This window comes from Poecilia formosa, unplaced genomic scaffold, assembly GCF_000485575.1.
Source record: "Poecilia formosa unplaced genomic scaffold, Poecilia_formosa-5.1.2 Scaffold105, whole genome shotgun sequence".
Taxonomy (NCBI): Eukaryota; Metazoa; Chordata; class Actinopteri; order Cyprinodontiformes; family Poeciliidae; genus Poecilia; species Poecilia formosa.
In genome coordinates, this window is record NW_006800044.1 from 525,324 (window position 1) to 542,151 (window position 16,828).

Sequence of the window (16,828 nt, forward strand, 5' to 3'; positions counted from 1 at the left end):
CTGTAATGTCCGCCACGGCGCTCTGGTGTCAACTCCTCTCTCTTCTCTTTCCCTCTGCTCTCCAGGCTTTTGCCATGACCGAGGTGAATGGGCCGGGTCCCCAGCTGGCGGAGCCACAGATCGCCATGTTCTGTGGCCGACAGCTCATGCACATGAACTTAAAGACCGGGCAGTGGGAGCCGGACCCTCAGGGCCGCCAGGGCTGCTTCAAAGATCCCAACGAAATCCTGTCATACTGTCAGGAGGTAAGGGGATCTGAACATGAAAGATTAAATAACAGCATTTTTTTATTATGTCACACAACTGGTTACATTTTTCCTCTTTTGGTTTGTCTAAAACCTCCCCCTTAAAATCTATATATTAACTATATATAGTAAAGAGATGGCGGTCTGCTGAAATATTACAGTATTTCACCAATGCGCCACCATCCTCCTCTCTTCTTGTTACCTTTTACTATACCCGTGTGTTTTCAATGGCACTCGTGCTCCTGAAACAATCCTCCTGTAAGAATGTCAATTCAAACCAGGGCAGCAAAGGGTCCCAGACGCCACCTGGAGGCCAAAACAGACACGTTCTCTACAGATGGCATCCTTAGAGCTGAAAGGCCTCTAATGGGATTATCTGAGACATAATGCATCTGCAGTGCCTTTTACACGAAGCTTTGCTTTTATCCTTTTGCATTCAAGCAGATAGCATTAAAGCCTGCATCTAGACTGAGCTATTTACATACCTGCTGCTATTAAGCGACAATGTAAGCCTGTGTTCCAAACCGTTGAGCTACATTTAAGTGAAAATACATGTAAAATGGAATGTGCTGAAATATTTATTGTAATATACTCCCAGGGAGGTGCTTCTGATGCCGCTCAACACAAAGCGCCGTCGTATATTTATGCAATCTGCTGCATGACTGTTTCCCCTGTCAGTTTTGTCCTTCTCCTCTGATCCTGGAAATGATTTTTTATCCCTTACTTTAAAAATGTTTCCTTGCCCTCCCCCCCGGCACCCCTTGTTCTGTCCACCTACCAATCTGTTTCTGTGTCTTTGGCGTCTCTGCATGCACCCGTACCGTCCAGATGTACCCAGTGCTTCCAATCTCACACATAGAGGAGTCTAAAAGACCCGTAACCATCCAGGCCTGGTGCAAGAAAGGGTTGGACCACTGTCAGACGCGCCCCTTGATCGTCCTGCCCTACCGCTGTGTGGGTAAGAAGGAATCATGATTTGATTTTATTTTATTTCTTTATTTTTTATTTTTTTTGGTTATCAGTGGCCTGATGTAACCACTGCGCCCGGACGAGCAAGAAATTTGACACAAAGTAAATGCAATCCTGGGAAAGGATTGCATTTAATTGTTAATTTAATTGTTTTCCTAATGTGGGCAACTAAAAACATAACTACGTATGGACAGCTGTTTGAGTTTCCAGACTTAATCCCCTATTCCTGGCAAATAAAGTTGTTTTGTTTTTTCCTTAGTTTCTTTTACTGATTTTTGTTTTCAGGTAGACCCATTTCACTGTCTTTCTGACCAAAAGACCAATTAGAGTTATTTATTTATTTAATTTAGATCAGGGTTTTGCCATGGAAACCCATGTTTGTATGACAAACAAAGCTGTGACAATAATATCACACACAAACAGTAGTTGTGAAGAATGTGTGTGTGTGTGTGTGTGTGTGTGTGTGTGTGTGTGTACTGCTGGATGAACTAGTCCAAACCGTAGAAGTTCCGGTGTTATAGATCGTGAAACAAGGCAGACGTAATTTGGTATGTTGACCAAAAACAGCATGACATACCACGCGGCTCAGTTGGAAACCCTGTGCTTTTTAATAGTCTTTGGAGCAGTTTTATGAATTTAGTTAGAATTCAAGGTTGCATGTATCGTTCTGCTTCACATGCCTTCTCTCCTAAAAGCCACCAGGGGGCCAGATAAGCTAACAATGGTTAAACAACTGACGTCTCGGCAGCACTTTTGATTTCCACTGTAAGGGCCGTTCAGTTAGTTCTTTTCTTTTTTGTAAGTCTAAAGCAGCATGTGAAATGCTAAATTATATAATTAATATATGCATTAATCAATGTGTTGTATTAATACAAAATTACCTGCATTTGTGGCCTTACTTTCATGACAGCTACATAACATTTTACATTCATTTTGGTCAGAACAGGCCTTTAATGAATCTTTTTTATATTGCCGCTTTAATTCTAGTTCACATTCTTTTTGCTGCAGAAGGCGAATATGTAAGCGAGTCCCTGCTGGTGCCCGACAGATGTCGTTTCCTCCACCAGGAGCAGATGAACATCTGTGAGAGTTATGTCTACTGGCACAACATTGCCAAGGAGGTGAGAACAAGTTATGTTTTAGTCAAGCTTGGACTATTAGGGTTGAAGTGGAAAGTTTTAAAACTAGTGAGGTTGATTTCTCTCTCTCTCTTTTTTTTTTCTTTTTTTAACATTTGTGTGGGTTTAAAATGTCTCTTCCAATCAACGCAGATCGAAAACCTTTACCACTCCAAGCCGTGAAGCTGTGAGCAGCACCGCAAAGCATAAAGTTAACACTCCCTCTTAGACACCTTCAGTATTTTTAAATTACTTTACATAGTTTGCTAAATATTTTACTGGTAAAAAAAAAAATCTTAAGTGTGGTAAGTGTTTGTACTCAACTTTGGCTTTGATTGAAGCTCTGAGTTCTTTGGGGTTTGTCGATACCAGCCTTGCACATCTAGAAACTGAAACTTTTGGCAATTTAGAAAAAAAGGAAAAAAAAAAAAGCTTAAGCACAATTAGCATGGATAGAGAGCATCAGTGAACATCAATTTTCAGGTCTTGCCACAGATTTTAAATTTAATTTAGTTCTTGACTTTGACTGGGCCTTTCTTCCACATGAGCATCCTTTGATCTAAACGATTCCATTGAAGCTGTGAGAGTCTGTTAAGGCTGGAAGGTGAACCTCCACCTGAATTTCAAGTGTTCTGCAGCCTCCTGCAGTTTTTGTTTCACAATTCAGCTGTATTTAGCTCAATATATCATTGCATTGGCTTTAAGCAACTTCACTCACAAAGAAGAGTATTTTAAAGCAAACTATTTTGGGCAAAATTCACATTTTGCGTATTATACTTCAATTTGGGTATCAGCTGCTTCAAAAAACACCTGCCTGAATGCTTTAAGAAACACCCAGCCATTTTGTGGCAATGAGGCGATCTTTTTTTTAGTGTCTGGAAAAAGAGCTGTTTCAAAAAACCTTCTCGTTGTTAAGTCACTCTGTATCGTTGCCTAGCAACCCCAGCCGAGCCCAGCCCCTCACACAGCAACCCGAATGTAGGTCCGGCACATTTGGTCAATCGGTCTACTGCCATATGCCCCGTACAATGGCTGCTGGAAAAGACATTTGTTTTATTGTTGGCTTAACATTCAGAAAGTCTGCTGTAGGTTTTAGTCGAGGGGTATTGGAGTAAAAGGGAATGCGTACAAATGCGTGCCACACTTTTCAGATTTTACGTGTAATAAAAAGTGAAAATCATTTTCTTTTTCCCTTTACAATTACTTGCGTCATTGTGTGGGCTTGTCGTATAAAATCCCATTAAAATACACTGAGGTACTTCTATGTGACTAAAGTGTGAAAAAGTGCAGGGAGTTTAAACACTTCTGCAGGAAATAAAAGACACTATTTAATACCTCAGTACTGTTTTTTTTTTGTTGTTTTTTTTTTACCTTTTAACAGAGTATTGACTCAGCATCCTATAAATAACACCCTAAATTAGACTCCCTCCTCTGTCTTCCCTTGTGTCAGGAATGCACTGCAGAGAATCTCGAGCTCCACAGCTACGGGATGCTGCTGCCATGCGGAGACCACTTCCGAGGCGTCGAATATGTCTGCTGTCCGGGCCGGAGCAGCTCAAACGGAAAAGGAGAGACAGAGGAAAAGGATGTGCCTCAGACGCTCGCGTCCCAGACAGCCGGAAAACTCAACTCAGTGTAAGACGACTCCGCCGAACCCTTCGAAGGCCGCTATTTCAGAAACTAGCCCCCATCTTAAAAACTAACTATTTTCCACAGCGCCAAGGCGATGGTCCCCACTCCGAGCCCCTCTCCGGAAACGGACCTGGACGAGGTCGACATGGAGGACGAGGACGACGAAGTGATAGATGAGGAGGAAGAGGAGGAAGAAGAGGAAGACGACATCAATGAGGACGAGGCAGAAGAAGAGGAGGAAGAAGAAGAAGACGAAGAAGAAGAGACAGCGGCTGTGAAGGACCGGGAGGAGTACGAATACCCTTTTGAGTTGGGCCCTTACCAGACGTCCGACTACTTGGACTCGTTTTACAACGACAAAAGCCACAAGCCCACCACCTCTGCCCCTCTGGTCAGGGGAGACAGCTGTAAGTGACTCGTTTTTTCCGAAACAAACGCAGCCGCATAAGCAGCAGTTGTGGAAAATGGCCCTCGGCGCCACTCCTACTGAATACGTCATCCCTCGCAGTCACAGATCCGAAACATATCACCGCATACTACAGTGCATGTATGCATTGCTGCATGCTACATGTACAACTGGAGCTCCATTTCCTTCCAGTTCAACTTCCCATCAGTATTTTCTAACCCCCTTCACCTCAACAAATGTTCATGTGAAAGTGTTTCACTTTAATCTGGTGCATAACGTACATTCACAACCACAGCAAGGCCACAGCAGAGTTCATGCTTGTGTGTGTGTGTGCACAGTAAATACAGAAGCTAACCACGGCACATGAAAGTTCCGATCAGAACGATTTCAGGATGGTAGATCGATATTAAATGATACTGGCTGCTCGGGGCTGCACAGAAAGTGGCGAGTGAAATACCCGCAGGCGGACTGTTGTGTTGCTTTGTGTTATTTTAAGGGGATAAACAGTTATCCTTTTGCTAAGATTCAAATTTAATCTAAGAGTGAAAGCAAAAGCTCTCAGTCTGTGTTACCACTCGGCTTAGGCCTCGTTATAGAAAAAGAAAGAGTTAAAGCTTCTCCATTGCACATCAGAAGCGAGCTAGAAGAAACCATATCTCATCGCTTTCCTCATTAGTAAACTGCATTTTTAGTCCCGACACCAAAGAATGATGGTGCTCAGATGATGGACTGTCTAATGAATGTGCTTAGACTATCCACTTATTCATGGGGCGATTGTTGCCGGGCTTATGCCGCCATTAACAATCAGCTTCCTGTTGTTCCCATTCAGTCACCACAACTCGCCCCACGGATGGGGTTGATGTTTACTTTGAGAAGCCTGTGGACGACACGGAGCACGCCAACTTCCTACGTGCCAAGACCGACCTGGAGGAGCGCAGGATGAAGCGCATTAATGAGGTGAATTTCACAGGGCGGGGAGTGGGGAAGCCGCACGTCGGGCTCGTTTTGACAGACGTTTGCTCTTGTTTTTCCATTAAATTAACAAACGAGAGTCTGTTGGCGTTTGCCGAGCCGCTGAGGCTTTTCGGTCCCCTCTGCACATTTTTTTTTTGTCAAGTTGGGAATTAATCAGAGAAGTAGCCAAGAGGCCAAGAGACCCCATAACTCACATGGCAGTGCTGTTGACCGCACAACTCTTAGCAGTGTGTTCTACAAATCTGGCCTTTCTGTGTGGCAAGAAGCAAACCAGAGTTCATAGTTTGCCACACGTTGCATGCGGGACACAGAAAACACATGAAAAGGCCCCTGACCAAACTTGAACTCTTTGGCCTACATACACCCAAACACACTATTTAGAGGCTGTACTTGTGGTGAAAAATAAATCATTCACATGACCCTGAAGACAACCTTCTCACAGTCAAACATGGTGTGGGAATTGTTTCCTCTAGCAGCAATAGACGTTCGTAGTTGTTGAGAAAATGAGACACAGGAACAGTCCTGGAATAAATCTGTTTAGGTTCATTTTCTAGCGGGGCAGTTACCCTAAGCATACAGCAAACAATCAAATCACATTCATGTGTTAGAACGGTCCAGTCCATTGCAAGACGTTAATTAAAAGCTGCCATGCATTCCTCACAGTTTGGATCGGTAATAAATTTGAGAAACGTATGACTTTCTTACCACTTTGCAATTCTACACTACTTTGTGTTTATCATTTAACCCATTAAATGTCAAGCTGAAAACATCTCCATGTTACCCAATGGGTCATTAGTTTAACCATCACCAAACTCCAAAACACCTTTAGACTGTGTTTGTAAAGAAACAAAATAAGTCCAATGGTATGCGCGCTTTTCAAAAATGCTGTGTGTTCCCCAGCCACTTTGGGGAAAGTGCAGGTACCAAATAAGCGATGGAAAAATATAGATTTTATTTTATGACACATACTTTCCGTGATTTTAATTAATGGCTTTTGGAACTGCGGTTGTTGCACACCTTTTACCGCTTTCTTGAATAAAAGTCTAAATATTTTACATATGTTTTACCGAGTTAACATTTGGTGGATGTGCAATTTACCACTCCAAGGGTTTCCCCCAGAAAACCTGCTAAGCCCAGTGGTTGGGGCGCTCGGCGGTCATTCGTCCAGCGGCCCGTCGTGTTTTTGGAGTTAAAAAATGTTTAAAGTTGACAGAAAATTTGAAAATATCACTTGATAATTATGTGTTATTGGAAGATTGAAGATTAATATCTGAACACCAACTATAAAGTCTTAAAAAAATGCAAAGATTTAAAAAAAAACTGAAAGTAATAAGCAGTGCTAAGCCTGCTGCGGCCACAAGTAAAGCCTGGTGGCTTTACGCTGGGGGAAATCCTGCACTCTGTTTAGCTGGCACATCCAGACTGAGTTCGCCCATTTCACAGAGATAATGTGAATTTGTGTTGTTCCATGGATCAGATAATGAAGGAGTGGGCAGAGGCAGACAACCAGTCCAAAAACCTGCCAAAGTTAGAGCGGCAGGGCCTGAACGAGGTAGACATTTTTATACTTCCGTCTGAGTTTAAGTCTGAACATTTCCCCGAGCCGTTCGTCGGGTTATCAGCTTACTCTTGTTCTCTCTTCCAGCACTTCCAGTCTGTGCTGCAGACGTTGGAGGAACAGGTCGCCGGGGAGAGGCAGAGGCTGGTGGAGACTCACCTCGCCAGAGTCGAGGTCATTCTCAACAACAACCGCCGCCTGGCGTTGGAGAACTACCTGACAGCTGTGCAAGCTGATCCCCCTCAGGTAAATCCATCGCAGAGCGCATACCACGGCAGAAAATGGAGATTTATGCAGCGCAAACCCGAGTAATAATCCTAAGTGGGTTTAAGATTTCACATTTCTGGCAGAGAGCGGACGAGCTTCTTGATGTCGCAGTGCCGGGTCTTCCTGATTGCTTCCTTCCTTTCTCTCTCTCTCTCTCTTAACTTCCAGCCTGAGCGCGTGCTGCAGGCTCTGAAACGCTACATGGCTGCAGAGCAGAAGGACCGCAGACACACTCTGAGGCACTACCAGCACATCGTGGCAGTCGACCCGCAGAAAGCTGAGCAGATGAAATTCCAGGTGGGAGGCTTTAGGAGGCAAGGTGTCTTTTCTGCTGACGGTGAAACTCGGAGAACAGTTTGTGCCGAAGAGCTTGCGTGCTTCAGAGAAGTTCAAAAAATTTCACATCTGTCGGCCTCAACTCCATTAAAGTGAGATCTTTGCGGGCTTTAAAAGCAGCTAAATGGAGAAAACTGGTTCTAGTTTTTGATCAGGTTTTTTTTTTCCCAGTTTTCTTAGCTAACATCATATATATATATATTTTTCTTTATTCTGCAGGTTTACACACATCTCCATGTTATTGAGGAGAGGATGAACCAGAGTCTTGCTCTGCTTTACAAGGATCCAACATTAGCTGAGGAGCTGCACGGTGACATCCGTAAGACAAACAGCTTTTTTCTGAACCGTTTGGTTTTACAGTCAGCCTTGTGAGGAAGATGTTTAAATTACATACGCTTACAATGTGAATAAGTGTTATAATATTTTTATCTTTTAATAATTTATCAGAGTGTTTCTTTCAATGTAGAAGTGAAAGAATGCCGATAATAATTAGACAGTAATGCGGGTGCTCAAATTGAGATTTCTTGTGAACTCTTGTCTTATTTCTATAAAGGTCACAACTATATATATATGTATATACAAACTGAAATGTGTAAATACGCTTCCACCAATATTTGGTTTGTCTCCTGGCTAGCAAGTTGAGCTGCAACGCACTGTTAGCTGCCAACAACTTTCTGACATACACCTGATACGTCTATACTTCACTTTATTTAAATTTGTTGCTTTCCAGATGTGAAGCACATTAAACTTATTTTTTCTTTAATCTTACTGTGCTTTATCCAAAACCAGACTCAGTGTGTTTCTGGGATCATTGTCCTGCTGGAACAAAGATTTGTGGCCAAGTTTCAATAATCTAGTTGTTGTTTTTAGGTAAAGTTGGAATAATTTGGAAGTTGTCTTGCTAATTTTATATATAAAATTATGTTTTATATATATATATATAAAAATTTCATTCACTTTCAGCAAAATAACTGCTGATCATTGTGCTATTAATGATGAGCAGTTGCAGGGATTTTAGGTTTGAAGGCCTAGTCTTGAGTCCTCTGAGCATTTTTCTGACATTGTTTCTTTATTACTTCAATCAGTGTTCTGTCTCACCGTAAACATTTTCTGAAGAAGGTAAATAGCCTAACCCATGTAGGCAGCTGCAAATTTTAAGCCGACAAGAGCAGGAGCCTCTCTCTCGGTCAGCACTGGCTGAGTTAAAACTTGTGTCACAGAGAACAACGTAGCCGCCCCTTTTCTATCAAAAACCAACCCAATAACCCCCCCCCTCCACCCCCCAAACAAATCTTCTTCATTGCGAGCTCTGACACAGGCCGTGCTCAGTTGTCAGCACTCGAACAAAAGCAGCCCTTCCACCTTCTCTAAGCAAACTGCTAAGTTTGCATCAGATCTGTGGTAAACTGACAGCTCAACCACACAGCCGGCCTACTGGATTTTCTGTACTGATAGTTCACAACACATTTACACCCAGACAGACCACCAAGAGCTTCTTTTATTTGAACAAATGTCAACGCTAATACGCTGAACATGAAAAGAAAAAAAAAAATCCTTGGCTCACTCAGACAGGTTGTACCTCTTGTTCTACAATAATAGATGTTCAGTTCGAACTGAATCTGTATTTCACTTTCACTGAATTTTGTTAATAATCCATCCATGCATTGCTAAAGTGTCATTGTGAACGTTGCCTTAGGACAGATTCTTTGTTTCAGTGGTTTTTCTGATTTCTGTTTGGTGGCGGAAAGTCTCAACCTGGATGGATGGATGGATGGATGGATGGATGGATGGATGGATGGACGGACGGATGAATGGACAAAAATCCATATACACATTTGTTTTTACAGAGAAGCATTTCTCTGATTATTTCAGTTTATATATAATAAAATAAATAAACGGAGGCCTTACTCCTCGACGCAGTCGTCACAGGTTCGAGTCCCGGCATGTTGACCTGTCTTTCCCGTCTCGCAACCCACATTCCTGTCTGACCAACGTCAAGTAAAAGCCACTAAAGCCAGAAAAAACTTTAAAAATAAAAAATAAGTGGTATAAAAATGCATAGTATATCCTTTATATGTAATATTATTTGTTTTGTTTTTTTATTATGTCTGGCCTTCTCTAAATACCTTAAAGGCACTGAGGGTTTCCTTCTGGTGAACAGTGGCGCTGTTGTTCCAGCAGCATCGTGGTTTATGTCACACTGGGCCTGTTTTTCTTCCTGGGTTGCAATGAAACATTCTGATTCCACTTCCTGTCAGCTTCAGGTCAGACGGTTAAAAGCTCAATGCTCATTTTCCCAACCTTGCCGATCCCAAACGGACATATGGCTAGTTTTAAGGTGAATAAACGAGCTAGCACGAAGCTATCTAGAGTGTGGACTGTGCTTCTGCCAGGAAACAAATCGATAAAAAAAAAGAACTTTAACAAAGCGCCCTTGATGAATTGTGAAATAGCCCACAAGACGTTTGCGGGGAGCTCGTTGATGGCGGTAAAACGCGACACCAGTGTGAATGTATTCATATATTTGAGTCTGCGTTTAGAATAAATGAGCTGAAACTCGTGTGTTCAGTTCATGTTTTAAAAAGTCATTTCAACGGTTTGTTCAAATGCATTATTAAAGGCTCAAGCCTTTCAACAGAACAGAAAATTAGCATTGATAATGTGTGCTTTTTGTGCAATCCCTGCAGAGGAGCTTGTCAAGGCGGAGCGAGGGGACATCAGTGAACTCATGACCACTTCCTTCTCTGAGACTCGGACCACCGAAGAGCTCGTACCGGCAGAGAGCGAGGAAGAGAAGGATGATGAAGAGGAGGAGGAGAGGGCCTTCCAGAACCGCCCCTATCCTCCTCGCATTGGTACTCGCTCGCTCATTACTCATGCAAGCGCCCACGTATCTAACGTCCTTTAGCTCTTCCCTCATTTTGTGAGGACGTGTAAAATGATGGTCTGCTTTCTCGCTCATTACTCTTGTTAATGATGCTTCTTTTCCCTCTTCCTGCCGTTTTCTCCTAGATTTACAGTCTAATAAGAAAGGTGAGCTACAGTTCGGCATCATTTAACCGCAGAACTGTGCACTTTACATTAATTACAGCAATTTGTTTATCTTAACATTTCTCATAGCTTATTATGCTTCTGTTTTGTTTTTGTTTTTTTTTTATCTGTTCCTCGTGTGTACAGAGGATGAGTACGATTACACCACATCTGAGAGAGGTCCTACTTATGAATATGAAGAAAAGGTAAGCTGATGGTCACTTTATTCTGTCTGTCTACAAATGCTGAGTATTTTATGTTCATTTATATTTCATTAGACAGAAACGGTTGATGTGAGAAGATGTCCACTTGAAACATCTCCTTGAAAATGTTTTTGCACTGAGACGTTAGCGTCACTACTTAAATGCATAAGGTTAAAAATATTAGTCACACAAGGACACATTTCAAACTTTTTTGTGATCACTGACCTTCTGCACTTGGGCTGTGGTTATTCTCACTGCTTCTTCACTTTTTCCTTCAACTAAGCTTTCCGTTATCATGCTCAGAGACGGGCTGCACCTTAGTGGAGCTGTTCACACTGTCACCTTATAGAAACAAAGTTGTGAGTTCAAATCTAAGCCTGAGGTCCGTCTGTACGGCTGCTAGTGCTCAGCCTTTTTTTTTTTTGGTCTTATGCACTGCTGCACAATATATCAATTACGATCAAAACATCACCATATGCAATATCACAATTGCAAAGACCGGCTTGGACACAATATTGAAAATGTTATATTCGGCAAGTTTGATGGAATCTAACTGGCAGAAGTATATTTTTAGTAGCCAAAATTCTAATGCTCAAGGTGAGTAATTGGGACTTTGTATTGCTGTAAAGAAAGAAAAAAAATGAATTAATTCTAACTGTTCATTGTGGAGGGTGGGGAAGGGGTGATGATTAAATATTCAAATTTTCTTAGAAACTGAATCAGCTAAGTCACATTGACTAATGAACCTTTTGATGGTACTTTGATTTACTGAGATGCACCTACGTAGTTTTTTATTGTTATATATTCTGTGTTAATGCAGATTAACACCTCTGCTGAGCTGAAACAGGTACTCAAGCCCAATGAGATCGCAAGAGACGAACTGGTAAGAGCTTGTGTTGCAAATGTTTTCTAAGCCTTTGAAAGAATTTTGATATGTGGAAAATTGTATTTTATTGTGATAAATTACAATAACAATGACATATTCTGCACTGAAACCTCTTTGCTGTTTAATATTGCTTCCTCCCAAAGCAACCTGATGCCCTGGACACGTTTAACCGTGGCGCCATGGTTGGGTTGCTGGTGGTGGCCGTAGCCATCGCCATGGTGATGGTCATCAGCCTGCTTCTGGTGCGCAGAAAGCCATACGGCACTATTAGCCATGGCATTGTGGAGGTAGGACCCAAACCAGACCTTTAATTTAGGAATAAATGTAAAATAAAAAAAGCTGTTGTCATGGGTTTTAATGTTATAATTTGGCAGATAAAAAGTCACCATCTTGCCTGCAGTACATTGTGCTCCTTTATCTGGATAAAAAGACTAAAAGGCCAATCTAACTCAGCTCAGTTAATCTGCAGCTAACGTCCAGATAGCTCCTTTTTGTCGTCCTTTCGCCATATTAGGTTTGCATTAAATACTCTACCAAGTCATGCGTGAAAACATGTTTCACATGGAAAATTATCAGTAACGAACCACAGAGTCTCACATCGTCAGTATTGATAACCACAAACACTTATGTGAAGAGCAGCTTGATGTGGAAGTGACAAGCTGCAAAATGTCTGAGATAAAAGTAGCTTAATCGCATTTCGAACCGATTCCACGCCAACTAGATCATCCAAAGAAACATCCTTCTGTTTCACCAAACTAAGATTGTTCAGACTTGTCTCTGTTAGGGGTAAATAGACCGGTGATAACATCAACTCGGTAAAACCCTGCGTTATTATTTGGGGGTTTCTTTTGTTGTTTTTCTGTCTCGCTTACAAACAAAATTACTAGTGCCATACTTACTCAGTAGCTTTTATGTTTTACTTTTTGAAGTTGAGTGTCTTGACATTTTTAAAGAGCGATCTAGGATTTCATGTTGTCTTTACCGTTCAACATGCTACTTGAATAAAGCAGATTGCTGTTGATTTTCATTAGTCAGGAACTGTCAACAAGTCAGAAAAACAAAACAACTGGAAGCAACCAGTAACATAATACCCAGTACCTAATTGTGACCCTTTAAAATGTAACCAATAATATAATAATTTTCCAGTAATGATTTTGCGTGAGAACAACATTTTGCAATTAACTGTGTTACAAATGTGGGTCACATAATCGCCGCCCTCTTCCTGAAATCTGGCGCAATCTGTTGAGCGAGCAGCTTAGTAAGAACACGTCACAGAAGTTAATTAATTATGTTTAATCATATATGATGACATTGTGAATTTAAATGTCTAAGCTAGTTAACAGTATGATCAAATTGATTTTAGTACAAGTACTATTACAAATAGGTCCTGAAACCATTATTCAGGAGAGAGTGCTGCAACGCACATATATATGAATAAACTACCAGGATGACTTGGCAAGGTATACTGGTTATTAATTACAAACTGCACAAAAGCTTTTTAAAAAAAAAAGTCTTTGGTGGGAATGTAACGCAGGTGTTTGCGTGTGCCTGGTCTTGTAAAGAAATGAATGTATGACTAAATGTTTTTATCAAAAAAAATCTAAAAAAAACAGGATATTTTTGACAAGTTATTATCGGCTTTGGTTTCATTGGAGTTAAAATGACTGACATTTTAGGCAGATATTATCTTATTTGTTGTACACTACTGTGTGCTATAGGGAGGTAAAAAAGATAATAAAACCTTCAAATCTGACTGTTACAGACCTGCTGCATGGACTGACTGTGTGCTAAAGAGTAAATCTGTTGTGATCTAAAGACGTTTCGATTTAAAGGTTTCTGCATAGATTTGCCAAGTGTCTCCACGGTTTGTGTAGAGAAATCTATCAATTCCCTCCATCCTTTTTTTCACTGGTATTTTCCCTTCTATGACTTGAACACCTTTGTTTTTATCCTAGTCAATGGCATGAGCTCTATTTGCATATGTTCCTTCGATGTTATAACTCAAGCCCTTGTTGTTTTTGGCAGCAGGTCGATCCCATGTTGACACCGGAGGAAAGGCAGCTCAACAAAATGCAAAACCACGGCTACGAGAACCCCACCTACAAGTTCTTTGAGCAGATGAACTGAAGCACTGGATGCTACCAGCAAGTCATGCCTGACCACATTTTGTCCCTCCAAACCCCCCTCCCCTCCGACCTGTCTCCCCACTCGTCTTGAAAGTGGTGTCCCAGATGCACTTCCTGTGATGGATCTATGACGTGTTGCATATTTAAATTAACTGATGATAAAGTGCTAGGTTCCTTTCCCATAGCCAGTTAATCGCATCGTAATGCGATTAATGAGATGTAACACAATCCTATATTACTTATTGTAGTCAAATATTCCTTTTTGGGTAAGCAGAGCTACACCATTTCATAACCGCAGAAACCATCCATCTCATCCTTGTGGCATGACTTGACCTACTGCTCCTCCCTTGAAACTGAATTTTGAATGGTGCATAATGCTTTATTATTAGTATTTATTTTTCATGAGTAGTTTCTTTCTTGAGGCTGAACCACGGTTAGATTTATCTGTGTAGATGAGCGTGAATGGCAGCCTAGCTGATAGTCTAGCTGAAAACTTACCTCCACGAGTTACTATGACAACGGTAGGGAAAGATGTGGAGTTTACGAATGTATGTGACAAACGGGCTTTGATTTAAAAACACAAATTAACGCAGAAACACTGTATGTGCCGGTTGTTCAAAAGAATGCACACGAGACATAATTTAGCCAGTTTATTTGTTTTACTATTCGGCTTTCAAAAAGATCCGTGCTAACAGAATATTCTGAAGTCTATTGGTTTACTGGAAGCATGACAACTTTTTGGTGTATGATGCTGCAGTATTTATTTGTGTTGTTCCTGTCATTGCTTTCGAAGAGTCCAAAACGTTCCAGACGGACACTGTAAATAACGTAAGTACCTGCTACTAGATGTAGGCATTTCTATGATTAATTTGCATCGGTGTAATGGAAATAATATGTTTAAAAAAAATAAAATAAAGAAATAATAATAAACACATTGTGCTGTTATGAGAAGGAGAAACATTTTCCTAACATGGCTGATTGAAAACGGACTGTTGTAAAAACCAGCACAAGACAACGACACAGCAACTACTTTCTGAATGTATTTGAGGTAGACGTTGAGATTCCTCCCTCTTTTACTTTTAATGCGTCACTCCCCTTGTAGTGAACATCGGTAGGTAGCGCACTTTGACACATTTAAGGATGCTTTCCCTGGTGCCCTTGTCATCACTTTGTGTAGCAGCCTGTTTATTTTCACATTTGAGCAAAGGGATTATTCTAAATAAATCCTGCACAGAGCGGTAAAGTGTAAAAAAAAAAAGAAAAAAGAAAAAGGGCACAACTATGGTATTGGGTCACCATATGAAGTATCATCTAGAGTCTAGACAAAGACACTCTGCCATGGTAGTCATATTCTTGTTTTTTTTCCAATATATATCTATCTATATATATATATATATATACATCAATTTGACCTCTTTAAACTCATCACACTGGATTATAGTAGTCTGTAGAAGCTTCATATAGGTCTCCTCGTAGAAAGGCTTTCAACTGAATGACTCATTCTAGTTTTCATATTTATGATCAACCTGCTACCCTAAATAGGCGAGTCAAGAAAAGGGATTGCCCCTTGAAATTCTGACGAACTGTTTACGGCTTAGTGTGTCATTTTGTTTTCCTCTACCCTCTAAAATTTATTACTGGTCACCTCGATTAGAAAAGGTCACACTGTGGAGTTTATCAGGCTTTAATTATATGTTTTAGCACAAGCAATGCCATGTTTGTTTATGTCTGCTGGCAGTTTTACAAAAAGCTCCTGAAGAAACTGAGTGAGGGGAGGGGCTTTTTCTTTTTATTTGTGTGTGCGCGCGGGTGTGTGCGTGTGTGTGTGTGTGTGTTTTCAGAAAGAAAAGAGAAAAAATGAAATTGAGGTTTGCCATAATTTTGTTTGTCTCGTTAGGTGGGTTAAAAAGCGGGTTGTGGTCATGTTATGACAGGATAAGAGAAGTCGCAGCCCCGTGTATAAAGTGTACAGCTCCGTTAGTGAATGAAAACATTGTATGTTCACAGTTTAAGTCAGTCGATCTTGTAATGATACTACTGAAACCATAGATGAGAATAAGCTTGCCTGTGTTTCCCAAACCACCGAAGGTTTCCTACCAGCATTTAGCAAAACTCAACATGGTGTATACTCTAGTTACTCAAGTCACATTTGTACTTAAACATCCTGATTCAAATTCTAGACTTCTTCTTCTTCTTCGTTGGTCCGTCCCCTTACTCCCTGATAAAAGTATAAACTATGTTATCGAGGTTTTGATTGCTGCATTATTGCCTTTTACAATGCTGTGTTTTGGATGTAACTATTCTGTATTTTTTATTTATTATGTAACAATCAGTTGGATTGAGGGTCACGCAATTCACATGTAATTAAAAGCATGTATGCAAAAAAATAAAAAATAGATGATGCTGAGGAAATGTGAATCGTAATTGACATGCAGTGGCATTAAGCACAACTAAATTGTTGTTACACCTGGTGAACCGATGTAAATTTACTCACTGGGATGTTGTTACTACTACTGAAAGAGCTGTTCTTCATTTTCATTGAGACCTTTAACCAAAGACATGCTCCGTGACTTCTTGAGACAGATTTCTTTATTTGGCAAAGTGTTCCTGTGTAACTGTACTGTAAACAATCTGGCAAATTTAAACTGGTTGAGTTCATTAAAAGTGTAATAAAGGTGAATGACCCCTTAAGAATCATCTGTGTGTGGTTTTTTTGTTTCTGTTTTTTTTGTTTGTTTGTTTTTTTAGCACAGGCGCATCTCTGTGAAATAAATCACTTTAAAATGAAATTATTGTATTAAGTCAGTTCGAAAAAGTGAATAATATTAATTAACTTAAAGTGATATATTTCAAGGGTTTATTTTTTTTATCAATTTTGGCTCACATTACATGAATCTTATACGTTTTTCAGCCTCACTTTTTCCTTCCACTGAACCTTCTGTAATTATACTTGGATACCACACTGTGCCTAGGCAATCATTTGTGGCCTAACCTCTCTGTAGAAAGTGTCAGTGACTTCCACCTTGACAAATGTCTGAAAAACTAAAAACAAAAAAAAAAACTAAAAAACACTAATT

The 16,828-nt window shown here is 40.6% G+C and overlaps 1 protein-coding gene across 2 annotated transcripts in view; it reads left to right on the forward strand.

Moving 5' to 3' along the window:
- Nucleotides 1-16,431, forward strand: part of LOC103143100 (amyloid-like protein 1) — a 44,627-nt gene extending 28,196 nt beyond the window's left edge. The window contains exons 2-17 of one of the 2 annotated variants that reach the window (XM_007559507.2): nucleotides 66-245; nucleotides 1,074-1,203; nucleotides 2,223-2,335; nucleotides 3,783-3,967; nucleotides 4,049-4,371; nucleotides 5,200-5,327; nucleotides 6,823-6,897; nucleotides 6,991-7,149; nucleotides 7,339-7,467; nucleotides 7,726-7,825; nucleotides 10,194-10,361; nucleotides 10,519-10,539; nucleotides 10,684-10,742; nucleotides 11,560-11,622; nucleotides 11,769-11,912; nucleotides 13,651-16,431. In XM_007559507.2, the coding sequence (XP_007559569.1) occupies nucleotides 66-245; nucleotides 1,074-1,203; nucleotides 2,223-2,335; nucleotides 3,783-3,967; nucleotides 4,049-4,371; nucleotides 5,200-5,327; nucleotides 6,823-6,897; nucleotides 6,991-7,149; nucleotides 7,339-7,467; nucleotides 7,726-7,825; nucleotides 10,194-10,361; nucleotides 10,519-10,539; nucleotides 10,684-10,742; nucleotides 11,560-11,622; nucleotides 11,769-11,912; nucleotides 13,651-13,752 (2,079 nt within the window). In that variant the 3' untranslated portion in view covers nucleotides 13,753-16,431. The remainder of the gene's footprint in view (nucleotides 1-65; nucleotides 246-1,073; nucleotides 1,204-2,222; nucleotides 2,336-3,782; nucleotides 3,968-4,048; nucleotides 4,372-5,199; nucleotides 5,328-6,822; nucleotides 6,898-6,990; nucleotides 7,150-7,338; nucleotides 7,468-7,725; nucleotides 7,826-10,193; nucleotides 10,362-10,518; nucleotides 10,540-10,683; nucleotides 10,743-11,559; nucleotides 11,623-11,768; nucleotides 11,913-13,650) is intronic. The other variant, XM_007559508.2, reaches the window with a different exon arrangement.
- The last annotated feature ends 397 nt before the right edge of the window (nucleotides 16,432-16,828 follow it).